The 22,821-nt window shown below is 38.5% G+C and overlaps 1 protein-coding gene across 2 annotated transcripts in view; it reads right to left on the bottom strand.

The window, feature by feature from the left end:
* b3glctb (beta 3-glucosyltransferase b) overlaps positions 1-22,821 on the bottom strand; it is a 36,928-nt gene that overhangs the window by 7,521 nt on the left and 6,586 nt on the right. Inside the window, exons 5-15 of one of the 2 annotated variants that reach the window (XM_078266137.1) lie at positions 22,287-22,363; positions 22,045-22,156; positions 21,719-21,855; positions 21,101-21,164; positions 20,205-20,321; positions 19,219-19,288; positions 17,703-17,816; positions 14,162-14,261; positions 13,727-13,846; positions 13,157-13,301; positions 10,095-11,120 (exon numbers count right to left, since the gene is read on the bottom strand). In XM_078266137.1, the coding sequence (XP_078122263.1) occupies positions 10,995-11,120; positions 13,157-13,301; positions 13,727-13,846; positions 14,162-14,261; positions 17,703-17,816; positions 19,219-19,288; positions 20,205-20,321; positions 21,101-21,164; positions 21,719-21,855; positions 22,045-22,156; positions 22,287-22,363 (1,182 nt within the window). In that variant the 3' untranslated portion in view covers positions 10,095-10,994. Of the gene's footprint in view, positions 1-10,094; positions 11,121-13,156; positions 13,302-13,726; positions 13,847-14,161; positions 14,262-17,702; positions 17,817-19,218; positions 19,289-20,204; positions 20,322-21,100; positions 21,165-21,718; positions 21,856-22,044; positions 22,157-22,286; positions 22,364-22,821 lie in introns of those variants that run through there. The other variant, XM_078266138.1, reaches the window with a different exon arrangement.

Genomic DNA, 22,821 nt, shown 5'->3' with positions numbered 1-22,821 from the left:
GGGAGGACAATTTCGTACTGGAGTGGGCTGGCCCAAACAGCCAAACAACCCGGCGAGGAATGAGTGGAGTGATGGTGGACAGTAGAGATGGCCCGATACCATTTTTTGCTTCCCGATACCGATTCCGATACCTGAACTTGCGTATCGGCCGATACCGAGTACCGATCCGATACTAGTGTGTCATATATTTTATTATGTTTTAACAGCTGTATACTACTATCCCTGTATGGATGGGATATTATTTCTAACTTTGTTGTCGGTCTGGCTCAGGTTAAACTCTTTGTGAAACATGAACGCCACAGAACTTTCTTTTATTCTGCAGTTTGACAGTCAGTTATAACGGAAAAAGAACATAAATAAACTACTTTAACGTAGATTTTCTTTAGGGCTTTATTACGTGGTATCGGATCGGTGCATAAACTCCAGTACTTCCCGATACCGATACCAGCGTTTTAGGCAGTATCGGAGCCAATACCGATACTGGTATCGGTATCGGAACATCTCTAGTGGACAGTCAGTTGAGCACACCAGGGTTTCAGATTGTTGAGTGGCAACTGAAGAATTCAGGGTGCGTTGTGGCCTGTTTGTAGCCGGTACTGTACAGCCTTGAGACTTAGTGGTAATTAAATCCCCCTAGACACACATTTGACACACATTTGATCAGTACAACCTGTGCCTTGACAGTCCTAACTTGCTCTTTCTCAGAACAAATATACCTCACTATGAGGTTTGTTAGGACCAATTTCCTACACAGTAGGAGTAGAAGAAGGTGGAATGATCAGTTTTAAGAGTTTCTTTCAGATGCGAACAAAAAAAGAGTCATGGCCCCTCGAAGTGAGAATGCAGAATATCTTGTGACTAAATTGCATTCTAGTCTTGTGACGCTACTTTCAGTGGACAAATGATGGTCTACTTTTGTTTAACAACCCTAGAAATATTGATCCACTTTCACAACTCTTTATTTACCAAAAAGTCATAATTAGATCACAGCACCCGCACAAATTAAAATCACCACACTCAAGACACAATGCTAAGGTGCAAGAAGTGTGTGTGTACGTGTGTGTGTGTGTGTGTGTGTGTGTGTGTGTGTGTGTGTGTGTGTGTGTGTGTATGTTACTCACAGCCACTCTAACTGATGGAGATCCCCGAACACACCATGACTAAAGGAGGATATCAAGTTATCATTTAGAAACCTGAGAGAAAGAGTGAGAAGCAAAGAAAGAAGGGATGATCTTGTGTACAATGTGTATGATGAGTGCATGAATACCATTTTCACATTATTTCTTAAAAAGACAGCAGTGGCTGCAGGTTAATTCGACTCTGGTGGGCCACCAACGTAAAGAGATCTCATCGTCCTGCATCATGAAGTCTGAACTGCAAGATGCTCATAGATGTATGTATAACACCAGAGTATCAAAATATATTACAATGCTTAGCCCGAGTCCATGTGAGGCTATTTTATGCTACATGACTACACAGATCAAACTTGTGGCCTTCCAGCAAACTCTCTCTCTCTCTGTCTGATAGTATCTCTACATCCTGGGTGAGCTATTATGAGATCTATTTCTCTGTGATCCAGGAACATGATAATAGCTTTTGTTAATCAACACAACTCTCTGAAGATGATTCTGTCTGTAGGGCAGGAGGCATTGGCAAACAACAAGGGGAAGAGTGGGAGGGGGAAAATCTCTAATAAGAAATGCGAGACGCGCTGCTCAGATGTTGTGATAATGAGACTCCATGGCAGGCTACATGAGAGCAGAGCTGAGTCAGTTTTTTAACAAAGGATAACACAAAGCTGCATTGTGGCTCATGGTGCAGCACTACTCTTGGGAACTCTTGGGAACAGCAGGTACTATATAAGCTAAAAGAGAGGAGTAAATTCACCGCCTCCTCACACACATACCTCTTCATCTACAAATATTGTTTATCCTCTCTTGCTTTGTCTGTTTGTGGCCTTTAAATCTGTTGATAAGGCTTTCATTCTTCAAGCTGCTTTGCAATTAAAGTTGAAATGTAATTGGAATTATCTTCCTTTTTCGTGATAAGAAATTTTGACTTTTATTTCCCTTGTTCAACAAACCCACATAGCGTTGATTCTGTACCATCAGTGATTTAACAGACATCTGTCCCATCACAACATGAAACATTTGGAGTTGGCTGTTAAGTTTGTATTCTACTCTAAAAGTGGAACTGGAAGTAGTTAGTTTAGCTTGCCAACATTACGTTACGCATTGAATTAAAAATAAGGGGAGACCGGGGATAGTTGTACCATTTTTGACATTTCTGTCTGCATCTTGGAGCTCTGTTAAGCCAGTGCATTGAAAATGTGATCCAAACTCGTCACATGTGTCTGCTATTAAATGGTGTAGCTGTTATCTCTGCAACCCAAACAGAAAATGCATGGTTTACTCTCAAACACACGGAGTAAAATGTTACAATTTACCCCATAGTCCAGGTTAGTTGTACCATACCCTGGGGTGAAATGTAACATCATGAAATTAGGATTATGACAAAAACTTGACATTGAAACTTTTATTCAACACTTAAATAACTTTTTTAACATAATATTTGTGTATGTGTTGAGAGGCACCCAGACTGTAAAACATTAGCACTAACAACCTGCGTGAAAGTTATCCATATAGACACACCATAAACAAGATTTAGGTTTGTTGACTTTAACTACAAAGCTGGCAATGCTATCACAAAAATAAATAAGGTTAAAAAAAAAATACTTTCCTACCTAAAAATTTGTTTTTTCTTTCTAAAATGTGCAGTGTCTGTCAAAGGGTGCTGCTTCTTCACATATGGAATAAGGACTAAACAGAGCATGTTTAGAGTGAATCAGGTGATTCGAAACTTGTTCCTGATTGGAGAAATTACAAGTTACATCTATCTCTGGTTCTCCTGCATCGATTTTAAACCTACTGTCCATCATGAGTCCCACAACGTTATAGTCCTATGATAAAATGGTGCAGTACTTTTTCAAATTTAACTTAACACGACAACAACTGAGCAGTTTAATAGCCCTTCAGTATGTAACGGAAAGGATACTGCTTTTTATTAAACCACGGCACTATTAGGTGGAATGGATAATCAGTTGGTCCCTAAAATATAAGCACTGAGCTGAATGAGGGTCATTAGATCAGACAGGACATTACCTGGGCTCCTGATATTTCTAAGCGAAGCAGCAAAACCTTAAAGGTAAGAACATCCTGATCCTATTTGTCCTGTCTGTTCATCACTCCCTCTCTCCCTTTCTCTCCTTGACACACACAGCTTCTCTATTTCCTTATGCCTAACACCTTTTTGTCAGCACCTGCTTCTTTCATGCCAATTGGCATACTTTCTCCATCTTCAAAATGTGGTACTACCATTTTTTATTAATTCATTTCATCTGTTCTCCTTCCTTCATTCTCACTCAGAACAAATTGAAGCATATGTGTATGCTGAACATCCATCCATCTATCTATTCATCTAGTTGTCAGGATGCTATAAAACAGCAAACATGTCTGACTTTATTATGGCACAAATCTAAAGTGCAGCCATAATTCTATCTCTATAAATCACAACCATGCCCACTGATACGAATTTTACAGCAGTGGGGAGTGGACACGGAGTCTCCGACAGGAGAAGACGCCAGACTGAAGCCAACAAACCAACTGCTGCATTTAGTCACTTAGAGGACAGATCCTGCAAACAAAATTACATTAATATGTCGGGCACCCGGGTAGCTCAGTTGGTAGAGCGGCTGCCCATATATAGAGGTTTACTCCTCAACGCAGCGAGCCCGGGTTCAACTCTGGCTAAAACAGAGAGCTCAACACACAGGGTGAAAAGAGGAGCGGCAGCAATGTGCAGTACGACAAAAATATGGTGTTTTTTGAAAATTAAACCATGTAAACCTAATCTGATATAACCTCTAAATACAATTATGAACCTGAAAATAGGCATAATGTGAGGCCTTTAATGCCCATGGTTTTTGTTCAACTCTCAGATGTAGGAATGTTTCTGAGTGTCTACAAACGTCTTGGCTGCGAAGCAAAAAATTCACAGCTGGAAATAAATCTCCTCTTTGAAATGTAATGTCGTAAGCAGCAGAGATGGCCATCAGTACATGGATATAAGCTTACAGTTGGCAGTGAGTATAGCTGTGTCAATCAGCAGCATAAACCATAGAGACGTTTAGATTTAAAATATAAAGAATAGTAAGTAAAGCAAGCTGTCACATAAACCAATGATTTGAGTGGAAATATTTCAATAATGCTTTGCACAAAATTTGGTCAGGTTGCAAAAGCATTTCAACTGCTCACTTCTGCTGTTCCTTGAACCGGTTTAGGAAGCAAAGCTTTCCTCTCTTTCTATGTAGGTAACAGTACTCAGCTGAACATGAAGTGTGTGGAGATAATGTGAGCGTGACCACCTATCTTCTGTGTGACAAAAGCCAAGCCAAAGCCCGTCCTGTTTAAAAGCTTATATACAACATAACCCACCTGCTTCACACCTGATTTCTAATGGGCCAATAGGACCCACAAAAAGTCTAACCATATACTTATATAATTAAAACTTGGCATATCTTAACAAAATCAACAATGACCATCAACAGTCATACCCTTTAGCACCTTAGCTAATGTTAGCAGTTAATTGTGGTTAAATAAAGAATCTGGGATTATGTAAAATAATTGACAATTTGACAATTATGTAATAATTGTTAGAGGCCTACCTGTATGGTCAGTGCATTCCAGGGGTTTTGATAGGAAGTGTCACATCTGCTTTTATCTAACAACAATTAGATAGTCCTGACCTTTCTTGTAATAATCTTCGACATCCTCTAGGGAACACATCTTAGAATTTGAATAATGGGTTTTTTATGTGGTTTATCTGGAGAAACAGAATAACACAACAAGCCCTGCAGACAAACCATACAATCCCTAAGAAGTAGGGCAGTGATACATTTGTCATGGTTTTAATTCTCTACTCCAGCCAGAACAGGAATTTCATGTCAACCACGACCTTCAGTTTGGCCTTATGCCTCTCATAAAAATGATGTGCCCTGCAGCCACAGTGGCCTTGATGACCGGCCCGCACTGCTCCAGCTGATTTTGCCATTTTCTCCTCTGCCTCTTTCCTGTCAATATGGTTTAGTGTCTTTCTTTTGTGACAAAGATAAAAATATGTAAATGCATTATTTTCATCAGATTTATAAAGCCGCTCGGACCCCTGGTTCTGTTTTATAAATCTTAATCATTATAGAGCTGTGCGCACACACAAGCCTCATTTCCACTCCCGCTGTTAGTCATCAATGGATGTAGAATGCTGTGTAGCTTACAAAGTGAACTTCTGAGAAGAGTTTGTACAAATGTTCGTAATTTGTAAAATCTCCTATCTCCACTGATAGTTATACTATGTAATAAAATAAAGTTAAACGTAAAAGTTCATTATTTCTGTGGACTTAAAATTGTTGTTTTATTTGATGCCCATGCCTTTGCATTTGACCTTTGTGCCCTCAAACCAATTGACAACACCAAAGGCTAAGTGGCCTTAACCCTAGTCCGTATTGCCAGACCTTCCTTCACAGCACTTCGGAGGAGGATCTGGCAAGTCCACCACGCATTGCGGGATGGGAGAAAACATGCTCTGGTTTATTGGCATTTCTTTAAACCAATCACAATCGTCTTGGGCGTCTGCAAAATAGCCTCGGGAAGGAACTTGTTTTGGTGGAACGTGTACGCTCAAAAGTTGTTTTAGTTGTGCAACAGAAAACTCAGATTGGACAGATAAGTCTAGCTAGCTGTCTGGATTTACCCTGCAGAGATCTGAGGAGCAGTTAACCATAATCCTCATTAATCGACCGGAATTTAAAATGTAAACACAAAGGAAGCCCAAGGCAACGGATATCCGGCCTAAATGAGTGAAATCCGGCAGAATTTTCGTCGGCAACGGAGCAATCCCGGAATTGGAACGCTGTGGATATAGACTACCGTGCCCCTAAAATGGGGAAATTCCAGGCCTGACTCCAGCACACTGGAATTGAAATGAATCAGAAATACTCCTTTCTGTTTGGGCGGCTGGTTGGGCAGTAAGGTGTATGTTTGATTGACAAAAGTTGGAAGACTGCTTTCGACAAATTAATGCAAAATTAAATATAAATGTCTCCCGTTTGGTTTCTGATTGTTATCTTTAAGGAGAACATGGGCCATATGATTAACAGATGCTGTAGCAGAAAGAAGAAAAAAATTCATTTCAACTATAATTGGCCAACTCAAGACACCTCAATCCAACTGAGTGGGTGTTTCACTTGCTAAAGACCAAACAAAAGACAACAAGCGCCAAAAACAAGCAAGAAGTAAAGGTGGCTGCTGTACAAGCCTGGCAGATTATCACCAGGGAAACAGCCGCTAATGTCTTTAAGTCAGTTAGTAACTGCAAAGAAACTCTGACCCAGTGATTTGTTTAGTGTACAACTCTTTAGCTTACACCACTTTCCACCTATCATAATACACACATTACCTGAAGAGAGCCATTGATACGCTCATTCATTATTATTTTACTGGCAAGACCGGCACAAGGAAGCTCTAACTGGTCTAATCTGTTTGTGACTGCAATTTCAACTCCCAGCATGAGAGGAACAGATACATTTTCATGACTATTGCAACAGAAATAATGTGGTCTGCACACATAACACACTGTCTCAAAAGGAGAATTAAATCATGAGCCAAAAATATACTAAAAACCAAAAATACTGCCTTCTCGGATGGTGCCAGAAAAATCAAAAATTGTTTATTAACAAAATATATTGATGAATAAATAAAATAGCCAGTCAGCAGCTGTGCCTTGTCATAACAGTGATATGGGTAGTAAGTGGTTCACTGATACCAGTCAGGCAGTGGGTTAATATCTTAGAAGGGATCTATGTTTGCTTTGAAAGCAATTAGCTATTCCTCTAGTATATCAAAGCTTTCAGCGCTGTAAAAAAAAAAAAAACATCATTTTAAACAAGCTTCTTTCACAAATGTGTTCTTCTCATCTCTCTTTGAAGCAGCTTTAGCATTAAATTAATCATTTTAATGGGTTGGTAATAAGATCCTCCTCTTCCTTTCCCAAACTAGGCCAAATAAGTGACTCTGACGGTCCCTCTTAAAAAACATGAGACAAATCCTCTTTTCCTTTGCCTTGTGTGTGTAGAAAATATAATTACCAGACAAAATATTTTACAACCCCTGGGCACAGCTTTGAATAACTGCATCTATTCTCTCTCTCTCTCTTTAAAAAGGTATATATATATATATATATATATATATATATATATATATATATATATATATATATATATATAGGGCTGTCAAAATAACGTGTTAATTTCGATTAATTAATCAAAGAAAAAATAACGCGTTAAAAAAATTACATCCATTCCATATATACAGACAAAAATCTGGTGCCACTGATATGTCTGCGCTTCTCTCTGCTGCTCTGAAACAGACGTTACAGGAAACACAAACCCCGCTGCATGTGACGCTAGTTAACACTATACTCAACAGCAGCTAACGTTAGCCTACCGCTAGCTAGTAGCTGGATTAAACACGGTTAAAATGCTGACAGCTAACGCTAAACGGTGTAAAGTTTGACTGTGTTTTACTGTAGAGGCATTCAACACCGGGATGTAACGATCTGCAGCTGCCGTCGGAGAAACAACACAGACGGTGCGTTCAACGAAACTGGTAAACTACAGCCCGTGGTGCATTTGAAGTTATTGTAAATGTCCTTTTCCTATCTGGTTGTTGTTTTTGTCGTTCAACAGCAATTTACTAGTGAAATAAGTTATTGTTATTGTTATACATTATTATTAAATCATTTAATTTTGACCATATGGCCTTAGCAATAAACAATGTCACCAACTGTTGTTTAGTACCCTTTTTTTTTTCTTTTTTCATCGGTTCAGGCACCGTTAATTATGTATGCGATTAATTTCGATTAATTAATCACAGAGTATGTAATTAATTAGATTACATTTTTTAATCAATTGACAGCCCTAATATATATATATATATATATATATATATATATATATATATATATATATATATTAGAAATGTACTAAAAGCTAAAGAAACAAATGAAAGACTCTTAGGAACAGGAAGGCCAACAGAATGAAAAACATTTATGCAGTAACAGTCAACAGACTAAACTAACCATGACTAAATCTTATTTATAGTTTATAAAAGGCCTCAAGCAGACTAATAAGAACCATCTGTTTACCAAATCAGATTGATTTACTGTTCATTGATGGTAATGACAGCTGATTTACCCAGAGAAACACGAGCAACAGCTTTCAAACGGTTTCGTTTGTCAACTGCATAGGTGAAAACATCTAACGTGTGTCAATGAGAGAGATGCATTAATGATGACAGTGTGTGTGTGCGCATGTGTCTGTGAATGAAAGTTGCAAGTGGAACAGAGTGATCCATTTTTGTGGGAAGGGAATTGCAATTAAAAATGGAAAATTCAACTTCAGTTGAGGAGAGCAAAGGAGAGTAGACAAAAAAAGGGTATCAACCTGTCTTGGTTTAAGTTTAGTTTGAAGCCTTTTATCTCCCTCACACAGAATTGATGTGGCAAATCATAAACACTGGTAACAATTCAAGCAAATATTCTCTGGTGTTATGAATCTGCCAAGCATCACACAAAGAGAAACCGTCACAACGGCACAGTCACTATGGACTGTTAATGTCCCTGTTGCTATAGTAACTAATGTCAAAGTGACATGGTACTAAGGCACTTCACAATTTATGGGATTCTGGCCTCAATGAGAACAACAAGTTTGGAAAATGAAAGACACAGACTGAGGCAGAGAAAAGAAAATGTAATATCATCAAGGAATGGTCTCCCCCATGTGGTGATCAAATACAGTAAGTGACCTTCAAGCCTTCCATTTACAACTTCAATCATAACCAAAAGTTGAAAAATAAACTATTTCAGTTTGGAGCTGTGCTAAGATGGACTAAAGAAATGACAACAGACAACTTGTGGATGGAACAAGACTCACCTTTACCCACATACAGTGGTGCTCATAGGTTTATGAACCCATGCTAAAGTTGACTAAAAAGAGGAATAAAAAAAATCATCTTTTGGAAATTGATCTTAATGCCTTAATTAAAAAAATGAGGAAAAATCCAACCTTTAACGACACCAATTTTCTTTATGAATGAATAAATGTTCTTCCTTAAAATATAGGGGGCATACACACCCCTATGTTAAATTCCCATAGAGGCAGGCAGATTATTATTTTTAAAGGCCAGTTATTTCATGAATCCAGGATACTATGCATCCTGATAAAGTTCCCTTGGCCTTTGGAATTAAAATAGCCCCACATCATCACATCCCCATCACCATACCTAGAGATTGGCATGGTTTTATTTCAGTTAGCCTAATAGCTGGTTTGATTTGCATTGAGAGATGATTTTATGAAAAGTACCCCATGCCAATCTCTAGGTATGGTGAAGGGTATGATGCATAGTATCAGGATGCATAGTATCCTGGATCCATGAAATAACTGGCCTTTAAAAATAAAAATCTGCCTGCCTCTATGGGAATGTAAAATAGGGGTGTGTATACTTATGCCCCCTGTATTTTAAGGAAGACCATTTATTTATTTACGATACATTATTCATTCACAAAGAAAATTGGTGTCCTTAAAGGTTGGATTTTTCCTATTTCTTTTAATAAGGCATTAAGATCAATTTCCAAAAGATGATTTTGTTATTCCTCTTTTTAGTCAACTTTAGCATGGGTTCATAAACCTATGAGCACCACTGTATGACGGTCTCTTAAGATCAAACCTATTTCTTGAAAGAAGCTTTGCCAAAATAGGAGCATCCATTTGTTTACTACAACTTCATGTCTACCATTAGGTGATCATTTGTTAAAGTGCAGTATTAACTGTGTGTTATTTTCTACATAAAAGAAAAGTGGAGAAAGAAAGACATAATTCTCAGTTGCTCTGTGCGTGTGTTTGAGTTTGTGTCCTACAGCATGTGATTCTCACTTCAAGCACATAATAGTCTGTAATGAGGCAAAAAAAAACATGCACAAAAACGTTTCGTTAAATCCAGTTGATATTTTCTTTTAAAGTTATTAAAAAATGCAAACAGGTTTTTAGCTAGCACGCACAAACATTTATATATTCATGAAAACAGCTGCAAAATGGCATTTTAACACAGGCTTGCCATCTGTGGCTGTAATTACTTTTACACCCATCCACAATGACTAAGCCACAAACACATAGTTCTGCTGTTCACAGAGCAAAGATCAAATTCTACAAACTATTTTAAATTCTCCCATTAGAGACTCATTCACATAATCCTATTCCATGTGGTAACCAGCAAGTTCATAAAAAACATGTACATTTACACATCATGTTATTATCATCAAGACTATTGTAAGTTATATGGTAAATGACTCCTTTGTTAATTGTCTCTACTCTTAGCTGACATGTATTTTAGCATGTTAGTATTGTTACCTGTTTAGTATTTTATTTTAGCTGTTGCCTGATTTTGTATTGTTTTGTTGGCGTGCCATCATGATCAGGTCTCAGAGGTTTCCAACATCGAAGGGCCTTACCTGGCTAATTGAATAAAACAAAACAACACACTGGATGTCTCTTCACCAGTAAAACACAGATCACATAAGATCACACTGTTGACATTATATCAAATATATTATCTTCTATTGTCTTTCTTCAATAAATTAAATCTTGGCTCATAATTAAAATTTTGTCTGGGGGTAAAGTGACAGCAGTGACACTCTGTAGAGCTGCAGAGTTGGGTGATAATTCTCTGCGATCGCTTAAACAAGTCGTTTCAGGGCACGTTTTCCAGGTCTCTCTGGACATCACAGTCACTGTAGTGGTTGCTGCTTGTTTGCTCTACGCTGTTGAGCAAATTTGGATTGAATGTTTGTTTACATTATGGTGTACATACTGTATACACACAGTCTTTCTACAGTTCATCTCGTTGGTGGGTGTCCTGCAGCCAGTGTTTGTAGACGACCACAGGATCTATGTTCCAGTGCTTGTGGAAGGAGACAGCATGCTCCAATGTCTCAGAGTAGTCATACGGTCGTGCCTAAAATATCAAGAACAAGTGGTTTATCTGTGTGTGTGTGTGTGTGTGTGTGGACACTCAGCAGTAACCGTCTTTTCAGACCGTCTTAGCGATTTAGGAATATATTCCAATATATTTCTATTGTTATTCATTCCCATGCATGCAGTCCACAGATCCTCGGTTAAACACTACACTGACATCTCTCCCCCTCTGTCCAACGGGAGTGGATGGCTAGCAAAACCAAAGCTCCTTAAGCAGAAATTGTCATGATTGTTATGTTCTGTTTCCTGTTTGATTTTGAAGTCTGTCTTGTCTCCCTTGTCCTATCTAGTTTACTTCCTGTCTTTTTGTTTTCCCGCCTGTTTGATTGTTCTGCCCTGATTTGTTTTACCTGTTGTGTCACCTGTTTCTTGTTAGTCCTTGTTAACCTGTGTATTTAGTCTCTGTGTTGTCTTTGTCTTGTGTGGGAGCATTACGTTTCTGTTGCTGTGTGTTCTGTGAGTGTGTTTGTGTCTGGAGTCTACCTTTCGTCTCTGAGTTCCAGTTTTTGAGATCCTGTTCTGTTTGTTCTGGAATTAGTTTTTGCCTGTTGCTTTCTGGACACTTTTGATATGTACTTCATTTTTGTTTAATAATTCATCTAAACTGCATTTGGGTCCAAGCCATTCCTGACAAACCGTGACAGAAATGGATAAAGAAAAAGGTCTTTTGAATGGAAAGTTGAGTTTCAAAGCCCTTCCAGATGGTTCTCTCCACAAGACTGTTATTTGCATGTACTGTCGATGTGAACTGAGTTACCACCAGAGTACGTCCAGTCTCAAATACCACTTGAGCATTAAAAGCTCATAAAAAAAAAATCCCTTTAAAGTACATTTAGAACAGTTAAAAAAAATTTATATACACAGTATCTCACAAAAGTGAGTACACCCCTCACATTTTCGTAAATATTTCATTACATCTTTTAATGGGACAACACTGAAGAAATTACACTTTGTTACAATGTAAAATATTAAGTGTACAGGTTGTATAACAGTGTAAATGTGCTGTCCCCTCAAAATAACTCAACACACAGCCATTAATGTCTAAACCGCTGGCAACAAAAGTCAGTACACCCCTATGTTAAATTCCCATAGAGGCAGGCAGATTATTATTTTAAAAGGCCAGTTATTTCATGGATCCAGGATACTATGCATCCTGATAAAGTGCCCTTGGCCTTTGGAATTAAAATAGCCCCACATCATCACATCCCCTTCACCATACCTAGAGATTGGCATGGGGTACTTTCCATAAAATCATCTCTCAATGCAAATCAAACCAGCTATTAGGCTAACCGACATAAAATTTGAGATTGGCATGGTTTTATGTTGGTTTCTTCTATCTTTTGTGAGATAATGTGTGTGTGTGTGTGTGTGTGTGTGTGTGTGTGTGTGTGTGTGTGTATATATATATATATACACACCAACACATTGACCAGTCATAATGACTGTTATAAAAGTAACATGCCCAGCTGATTCCCCCTCTGTGTGTGTGTGTGTGTGTGTGTGTGTGTGTATGTATGTATTTATTTATTTTAGATTAGGGCAGTGAATCTGCTGTATTTGGGCATGACTGTAACTAGTCAATACCACACTGATACCACAAATCTACTGGTCCCAAACACAACCGTATTCTTCACATATGTTGAATTGTATGCATGCCTGTAGACAATTTTCACATTTTTTCAGCTGATCTGCTGTACACTGGCCAACATTTTCTCTCTAGGTTACTTTACATTACGTACAATTTGAACACTGTCTGGATATGTTAGTACCAAGTTACATAGACCTTTCCAGAATGTGTTCTTTGAATTTACAGTTACACATCAGTTTTCTTTATAGGACATTATAGAACACTATGGGACTTGTAAACTAAAGCTAGTGACCAACACATCATCAATTGATTGAGTATATCTCAACATTCAGGGGTTGAGAAGCAAATGTAGTTAATGGAGGACCTCACAATCATATTAAGAACACACACTTGTGTGGGTGTATGTGTGTGTGTGTATTGTTCTCTACCTGGTGGAACAGTGGACTGTGTGTGATGGGAACACCCAGGGAAGTGATGCACCTGCCCAGCACCATGTCATCTGGAGCATCATCACTGTAGCAGCGACAACCACTGGAAACTAGCCTGGACACCGCTACCCGACTGAGCACCATCCTGCCCACAGAATACAGATATTTAAATAAGAATGGGAATGAATTGCAAAAAATATATATGATACAAGATTAACGTGCATGTGTGTGATTGTCTGACCCTGAGGAAAACTGACGTGCTGTTTGCTTTTTTTTGTTTTTAAATCCTGTACCCATGAAAGAGGGAGTGTTCCTTGAATTTTGCTTTGTGCATCATTACCATCAGCGCTTCTACCGCCATTTTTCATTTAACATGATGAGTCACCAAATGAGTGTTGCGTCCATTGATAACCTACAGCTACCGTCTGTACAGCTCATAAATTGGCAGTTTGAGGCAAATGAGGACAAACGGTCCATGGGTTAAATTCACGGTGAACATTCGATTTGCTTTCTGTCTGGACACCTTAACACCAGCAGCACAACCACACTGCCTTTACCCCGCAGCCTCACCCTCCTCCTCCTGTGGTGTAGCTGTATCCGTTCTGAAGCAAGCTGTAGCCGTATCTCTCCCCCAGGCTCACTGCTTCCTTTGGGTCATAGCAACGCAGCAGTCGCCGCAACCTGGGTAAACTATAGATGGCCGATAATCAACAGAGGAACAGGAAGTGAGGTGCATGCATGCATTCTTCTCAAAAACAAGCACATACCATAAACTGTATAGACTGTAAGTAGACACAAAACAAGGTCCTAGCTACATCAAATATCTATACAAAAGAGACATATCGAGGGATTCTTAGAAAACCATTTCTAAAGTTGTGTCTGTCTTAATAAGTCACCACTCCAACTTCAATCAAAAATGCATTTGGTTGGGATGTTGCTGTTGATGCTTTAAATTACTAAAATTCTGAGTGGTAGGTTAACACAGAATCTCTTCTCTCTTCTTACCTGATGAGTGTATCATCATCAACAATGAGTAGCCAATCAGTCTTTGGTACAGCTTTGCTCAAGAATTGCCTTAAGATGGCAAATGTCTTCCCACAATGCCCTGCAGGGAGACGACATGTGGACAAATAGGGTGAAAAAGATGAAGCAGGGGTTGCCAGTTTAGGTTTGTGGCTCATGAGACCTCATCAGACCCCATGAAAGTATATCAACTGTCTGTTTTTGACTCCTAAGATAAATGTATTTATGAAGTCGATTTGTGCTCAAACTGAAGAGGTCCACTATATATGACAGATCTGGTCTGTTTGTTCAGTGAAGAGGAAGGCAAAGAACAGTTGTGAATGATGAAAAAATTATGTGAAAGAAAAATGACTGTCCAATGTGGGGGATTACAAAAAGAAAAAAGGTATTGTACAGAGGACCTGACAAGCAGCGTGATACTTCCATCAGCCTGTGAACAAGAGCAGAGACATAAATATAAGAATGGATGTGAGAAAGAGATGGAGGTGTCATTGACATTGTACCTTTCCCTCTGCTGTTTGAATGGACTGAAAAGTACATTCGAGGGAGTGACACAGACAATGTAATCAGAGGCATCTCACACAAGAATACAGTTGTGGTTGAAAGGTTAATGCACTCGTAAAGGACATTTCATGACAGCCTTGAGTTTCCAATCATTTTTACAACTCTTTTACTATGATGGAATGATGGAGCACATACTTTGTCACAAAACACATTCATGAATTTGGTTCTTTTATGAATGTATTATGGTCTTCTGAAAATGTGACCAAATCTGCTAGAGCAAAAGTATACATACAGCAACTTGTTGCAAAATGTTGATGATGTAGAAAGCTGTGTCAAACAAGTTTGCTTTGTGGCATGGCCTCTTAACTTCTTGTGAGTGATTATGGTTGACTACAGCTGGTGACGTCACTGAGTGTATCCATCTTCGATACACTCATTATACTCAACCACAAACGCTACAATGGGAAAGTCAAAAGAGCTCACCACAGACCTGAAAAAGCAGATCATTTACTTATACAAATCAGGAAAGTCACTTGGAGCCATTTCAAAGCAGCTACAGGTCATAAACGAAAACACTGGAGTTGACTTAATTTGTGTCAGCATGGAATGAGAAGCAGTCAGTAGGTTGGCAGTTAAAACAGATTATTTATTCACAGAAGTCAGGTTCTTTGCCTCTGTCTGTGTATGCATGTGTGGTTTTAACTCTGCAACGAGAGAACCACTTATTAACAATTAATCAAAAGAACATAAATTGTGTGCACTAAGGAAAATCAAAGGATTAAATAAGGACATTTACTTACTGGACACACACAACATGGCTCAGGTCAAAAGGAAGGAGCAAAGGGTGGAAGGCAGCAAATATAGGCTGCTCAAGTCTCTTATTTGATAGTCCCTCGCTCCTCGCTCATCGTTTGAACTGAAAGTTGTTCCGGCCCTCCTTTGTAAAGGCCGTCTCAAAGCTCTTATTCCTGCCCTGAGGAGCGAGGGCTGAGGGCTGAGGATCGAGGAGGGATCGCTGAGGATCTATTAGTGAGGATACACGAGAGCAGCCTTCCCGGAAGCCGTGCAACTGAAAGCTGTTGCTAACTCCGCCCGTACAGCTGATGAAAATTGTTATGCTTCAGAAGAAAGGACGTCTCATCCCTCTAAAAACACATTTTCTCGCTTCTCTCCAATGCTTCTTTGGTGGGATGGATTAAGACGCGGATAAGGGAAGCAAGTGAAGGAAACGTGGATGCAATTTACCGACCTGAGATGTAGCCATAGCCTCTAATTAACCCAAGTGATCACCTGAGGGGGAAGGTTCCTTTCCAGGCAGGGGTGTTTGCTTTATCCCCCTGCCTCAGGTGTTCATCATGTGGCCTCTGCTTGGGGACTTTTAACAGGTCCCAAGATTAATGTAAATGGACTGCATTTATATAGCGCTTTGCTAGTCTTAACAACTACTCATACTCATCTATGTATCATATAATCTGCTGTTTCCCATGTTTTGATGGAAGTAAGAGCAACTAGAGGGGTCAAAGGTTATATGACACCATTGACAGGCGACCAAACGACATGCTCTGTGTTATTGATTAAAATATGACAGATTTCTCTAAGTTTGAACATCGCTTAAACATTTAGGATACCGTAAGTAAACAACTACAAATTCTTCAAGAAAACCTAAAATCATCAGCCAGAAGCTTGGGTCTTGCACGCAGTTGGGTGTTCCAACAGCAATACTTTATGTACATTTTTGACCCAGTAGATTTGGTCACATTTTCATTATAAATTCATTAAAAAAATTATGAATGTTTTTATGTGACGAAGAAGTATGTGCTCCAACCATTCCATCAAAGACAAATAAGAGTTATTGAAAACTACAGACATGCATTGACAATACAAATATGAAATTGGTGTCTGTCCTCTTCTTACTGTAGTTGCTTATTAGAGTTATTGTTTCTGGCTCTAGAAACTATTATGAGAAAGTTCAGAATGTATCTAACCACCTCTTCTCTGGAAAGAAGAATGACTTTGTGGTTATTGCTATTATTTAGCTGGACTCTAGTCTTTTTATCTGTCTGTTCATACACTGATTCCTCCATCTGTGATGCACTTAAAGTGTGTGAGGACAGGAAGTCAGAAATGTTACAGTTCTCAAGAGCCTAAAGGAGTTCCTATCTCCCTTTAACAATAATCTCCCCTCAGGCATAAAACACAAGAAAACAAAAGAAAATGGAGAGTAGTGGCAGTGTGGGGATTGAACTACCACTTGAAATTCTGTTTGAACTTGACGATCACTGAGCTGCTAACGATGTAGTGATTGCACACAGAAAAAAAAATATATCAAGAGTCAGCTGTGTGAGGCTATACTTAGGCACAGTGGGGCTTTGAGGTGTATGCTAACGTCAGCATGCGAACATGCTAACCATGGCAATGCTAAAATACTAATGCTGCGTTCATGTCACCTCGACGTTAACAGAATAACTATTTTCAGACTTGTAAACAGCTTTCACATGAACTTCTGAGTTGTAATTATTACTGGGATTTTTTCTTGATTTTTCATCTCTACCATCCATCTCATATGATAAGCATAAGCAGGTATAATGTTTACCATGTAAACCATCATAGTTTAGCTTGTTAGCATACTAACACTTTTAGCCCTAAACACACAATCAATATTTAGCCCTAAACACAAAGTACAGTTTTATTAGTTTTTCCAGATATTTTGTCAAAAATCAATGTAATGGACAAATTAAACTGTTGACCTGATGATGGGGCTAGATGAAAACTCTGAGGATCACTAAAGTCAGTGGGAATCAATCAAATTTTCTGCACATCATCTATTGACAACTTGCCTATCACCATCCATCCACCCATTTTCAGCTACCTATTCTAGTCAGGGTTGTATGGCCTATAGGCATTACAAACACCCTCTAACTCTGCAACTTCCTTCTCCAGCTCCTTCTGGGGCATCCCAAAGTGCTTCCAGGACAAGCTCTGTGATTTGATCTCTCCAACATATCCTGGATCAGCTCACCTCTCTCAGTGTTGGGCACTCCCAGACTGATTGTGGGTATGGAGGCATCAGTGACATCGCTGTAATACTCTAAAAACCCAGCGTCTTTCTCCCAGGTTGCCTTCACGATTGGTACTGTGAGGAGAAAGGGGAGAGAAATAAAAAGAGACCAGGTGGGGGAGAGAAAAATTAACCTCGAACAACAACGAATCATAGAGACACATACAGAGCTCATAATTAAAACTATCTCTTGAGTCCCTGCTGCAAACTGGAGAAAGAATACAATTCAGGGTGTCTTTGAACAAAACACTGGATAACTACATGCTTACTCACTGCACGTTGATCTTCAAAATGTTAAAAACTCCTTATGCTTATCCTACGTTAATTCATTATCAACAAATCCACTAACTAACTGATACTAAACGCAATTCTTATAACCTGAATTTAAAGTAAAGTAACAGCCAAGCTAATCACACATGGTTCTTTCCACTTTTGATTTTGTTAATCACTTTTAAAAAGTCAGTTTTGACCATAAAAGACATCAGTGTTTTGGATAATTACACACACTGCTGCAATTTCAGTGGACAGCCTAGATGAGGTTGTGAATTTAAACAAGTAGATTTCACCTGACAGGTTAACTAGGACTGAATGACCAGTTAAGCAAGGGTCAGTAAACAAAAAAACAGTGACAAATTAAAAGAGGTCAGTACATCTTTTGCAGCTAAATGTCCTGTAATTTCCATTTCATTTCCATTTATTCTGTGATAAACTTACACTAAAGGCAACAACAGGTGAAACTTTTACATCAAAAGTATAGCACAAATCATCAATAACTATCAAGTGTAACTAAGAGTTTTCAAATGTTTTGGGACAGTTTGGCTTACAAAAAACTCTTAAGCGGAAATATTAAAAAAAAACAAATGTGTATGCCATCTAGTAGTTAAGATGTATTACTGCACTCAAAAAAAATTCTCTTCACTGCACCTTTACAATGGACAAAATTTGTAATATTATGAGACAGTGGTAGAAAGTAATTGCACATTTATAATATCAGTGGTAGAATTGCACATTTAGTCAAGTACTCTAATTGAGTAAAAGTTATGCTACAGAACTTTATACTTCAACTTCACTACATGTCGGGGAAACATTTTACTTTTTACTCCACGACATTTATTTGACGGACATAGTTGCAGTTTTTATTCAGATCAGTTACATGTACCAGTTTTTCTGCAGAACGAGTAATTTGACTTTTGATATATAAGTGTGTTTTGCTGAAAATACTTCTGTACTTTTAATTAAGCAGGATTTTGAATGCAGGACTTTTATTCATCATAAATTACAACTAAACTATTTAATTAATTAACTAATTACAAATGAATTAATTCATTAATATTGCTACTTTTACTTAAGTTAAGGATCATATATATATATATATATATATATATAATATGTCTTCCACCACTGCAGAATGTAATATTTTCTAATGAATGAAACTGTTTTTGTCCTTCAAAAAGGGTTGGGAGTAATGCACACGCACCTCGCTCTGAGTGGAATTTTTGGCAAGTTTTCACGGCAACAAATACGTCATTCTTCGATACCGGATCTCCCTAGAAAAGGGGGAAAGAAAAAAAATGTCCCTATTCATTAAAAACATCCTAACAGTACTACCACATATTATCATCTGGCCAGACATTCCAAATATAAGGTCTACTTACCTTTGTATTGTAATAATACGTTTGTTCAATGGTGTGCAAAGTCCATTACATGCTGAGAAATTGTTGCTTCTATATTTTAGGTGTATAGAAATTAAGACTAATAATATTTTTTAAGAGTCCTGTCTTGTTAACGTAGGTTGTTTTGTGTACCACCTTGCTTCTAGCATTGTGTTAAACAGATCTTGCAGTGTTCCTTCATCCCACTCAGTGCGGTTAGCAGTCGACTTGGTTTCTGTTTAGCCTTCAGACTGACTCAGCTCATTCATCCTTGCAGTCCTTAATGTCGTCCTTTTGATATTTACAGTACCTCTTCCAAAACCTAGTCATGCTCACATAAGTTGAATATTCAGTCCAGATTAGTACCACCTGTCATGACAACGTTAACTGTGTTTACCTACTAAATATGTAATGCTCCTTTGAGTTGTGACATTTGATATTCTGTCTCTAGTGATTTCTAAATCTCAACTTGTCTATACCACATACAATGGCCATAACAGACACCCATACCCATATTACAAATGCATGCTCACAAATGTTCACACGCACATACAGGCAGGAGGACAGAATTTTCCACACCCACTCCAGGTCCAGCAGCAGCACCACCACCACCACCCACCCTTAGCTCCAATACCAACACCAGCTATTTCAAATAAGCTCTTGGCCATTAGTCTTGTCACACCTGGTGCTTCTTTACACTATGTTTTGGCCAGAGATTTGGCCATAGCCACACTCTTTAAAAACTTGTTGCGAATTTTAATGTCACCCAAATATAGTGATGTAAACATCAATAGATAAGATTTGTACATACACAGTTGGGCAGGTACGATGCAAATGTCGTAGCACAGTTGTCTCTCGTCTCTGTACAAAACTCTGGAACTGCTGTCAGTTTTGGTCCATTTCCTTCCTCCCAAATATACAACGCAATCTAGAAAAACAGAAACAGACATGAAGACAGATGTAGGCATTATGGGGCAACAGTTGAAACAGTGATTTGCAGTGATAAGTACAAGAGCTCACCTGGATCCTCAAACAGTAAATATCTTTTGTTTCCTGGTAGCTCTGGACCTCTTCATAACTCAATCATATACACTTACTTACCTGATAAATTGTTTATTTTGTATTTCCTGTAAGCCATTAAAGAATTTCAAAAGGGGACACACAGCTCGAGGTTTATGACTCTCGCTATGCATTTTAATTAAATCATTCCCTTGCTTTCAAGGAGGATTAACATTATGAATTAATGTCTTCTGGACACCAGAAAAGTAAACTTTGTTTTGATTTTGAATTTACTCTCATATTAGGGATTTAAAAACATTCCATAGAAAATTCAACTTTTTTTCATAATGGAAAAATAATTATTCACATTATTCACATTCTGTCCATACCCACAAAAAAGTACAGCTTTTGCATTAATAATATAAAAATAGAGCTACCAAAAGCTGCAGGCATAGAAAGCTCCTGAGCATTTTAACTCAGCAGGCAGCCTGAAAGATGGCACTGCTTATCACAGCAGTTGTTGAGGCGCAAAGTACAATTCAACCACAACGGAGTCTTAACAACAGTAATCCTTCACATTGGGGTCCTGCATCACCCAGTCAGGATTGTAATTTGCAATAATGATTCTACATTATCCCTTACTGTACACAGTGACAGGCAGGAGAGGACACACAAATGTATGAACTCCTGGAAATTGTTTCAAAGTACCTCATGTTTCAGGTCGATGGTAAAATCTGACTTTGGATGCTCGTGTTGGATCCGCTCAGTGAGTCTGAAACACATGAAAGTGGAAGATGTTGAAAGAAGAGAAACAGCAGAATAGAAGTGGGAACTTTCCTACCTTGTATATGAGAATGTACATTAGTGAGTCATGGAGTTATGGAAGTCCTGAGTCGTTAGTTTGGTTCAGCAATCCCTTTGACTCCTGCTTTATCTTAATATGAAATATATCAAAATGCGCATGTTCTACATTAAATATCAATTTGTGTCATTTCATCATTCAAATTATTTGAGTCTATGCTTAGTAGATTAAAAGGTACTTCTGAAGATAGGACCTTTTATGGGCCTACATAAAAATCAATGGACTGCCTGTTTAGATTTCAACCATAGACAAAAATGTGATTGTGACATTTTTTTTTTCATTTTAACGTGGACTGGGTCTTCATTTCCAACACCATGTCCTGTAATGGTCTCAACTACTTTAACCCTGAGATGATGATATGAAGGCATTCTTGCTGCCGTGGACCAACCCTTTCTTAAAAAAAAATGTTATGTCAGATAAAGAAAGGAAAGAAACATATCAGTGACACATTCATGTGCAGACACCTCTGGAGCAGTGGCGTGCTGAGAGCCCAGCCTGCCGCAGGATCAGGGTAACTAAAGGAACTGGGGTCTTCAGAGAACGCATAGTGGTGGATAATGGAGGCCTCGTTGTCTTGGAGACGCTTACCCAAAAACCATTCCTGTGAGTTGCAAAAAGGAGCATTAGGCAGGGTAATATGAAAAAGTCATTTTCTTGGCATTGCTTGTTTACAGTCAGTGCAGGGAAGTAGATCAACCATCAATACATTCACATAGCAAAGAAGGCTGTATAATACAGATAGTCAGTATTGTTAGGAAGATGTTTGCATGTCATGGTGCATGCATCTCACCTCTTGGACTTGATATCTGTGAAGGACCTGCAGCAGAGCAGGCAGTGCGACGCTTGTTTCCTCCTCTATGAAGAAAAACCAGGATGCTGACTGGCCATAATTGGCAGAGAGACTGGAAAGATCCACACAAAGCCAATAACGTTATGCAATTACTTCCCCCGTAGGAATCAATAAAGCTAAATTAAATTATATCTTATTTGATTAATTTGTTTATCATCTCCATATGTGTGTTTACCACTCACTAAGGAAGCACAGGGAGGATACTCCAATCCCCTTCATACTCTGACAGCTCATGGAGAAGAAGAACAACTGGAACTCCCTGCGTGAAACAAAACGATTGGATTGGAAGGAAATGAGTACAAACTGTGTGTGTGTGTGTGTGTGTGTGTGTGTGTGTGTGTGTGTGTGTGTGTGTGTGTGCGTGCATGCGTGCATGAGTGCGTAAGAGTTACAACACTGAGGTAATGAGGTAATGAGGTAATGAGATAATGAGATAATGGTGTGATGTGAGGATAAGCGAAAATATATTCACGACAATCTATCTAACTACACACCTTAGGTCTATCAAAAAACAAACATGGGTGAATTTAAGTGTTAAATCACAATGAAGACATCTCTTTGAAACTGCTTCACTGTTTTTCAAAAAGATCTCACATCAAATTTAAAGCTGAGAGCTTTGAGGAACACGATTTACACCAAGACAATAAAGACAAGAAAGGTCCTGCTGGAGTACGGTGTGAATTGTTTACCACCTGAGGGCTCTGTAAAAAGGTAATT

This window comes from Sander vitreus, chromosome 13 (assembly GCF_031162955.1).
Source record: "Sander vitreus isolate 19-12246 chromosome 13, sanVit1, whole genome shotgun sequence".
Lineage (NCBI taxonomy): Eukaryota > Metazoa > Chordata > Actinopteri > Perciformes > Percidae > Sander > Sander vitreus.
Note: the sequence above shows the minus strand (reverse complement) of the source record. Positions and strands in the feature narration are given on the sequence as shown.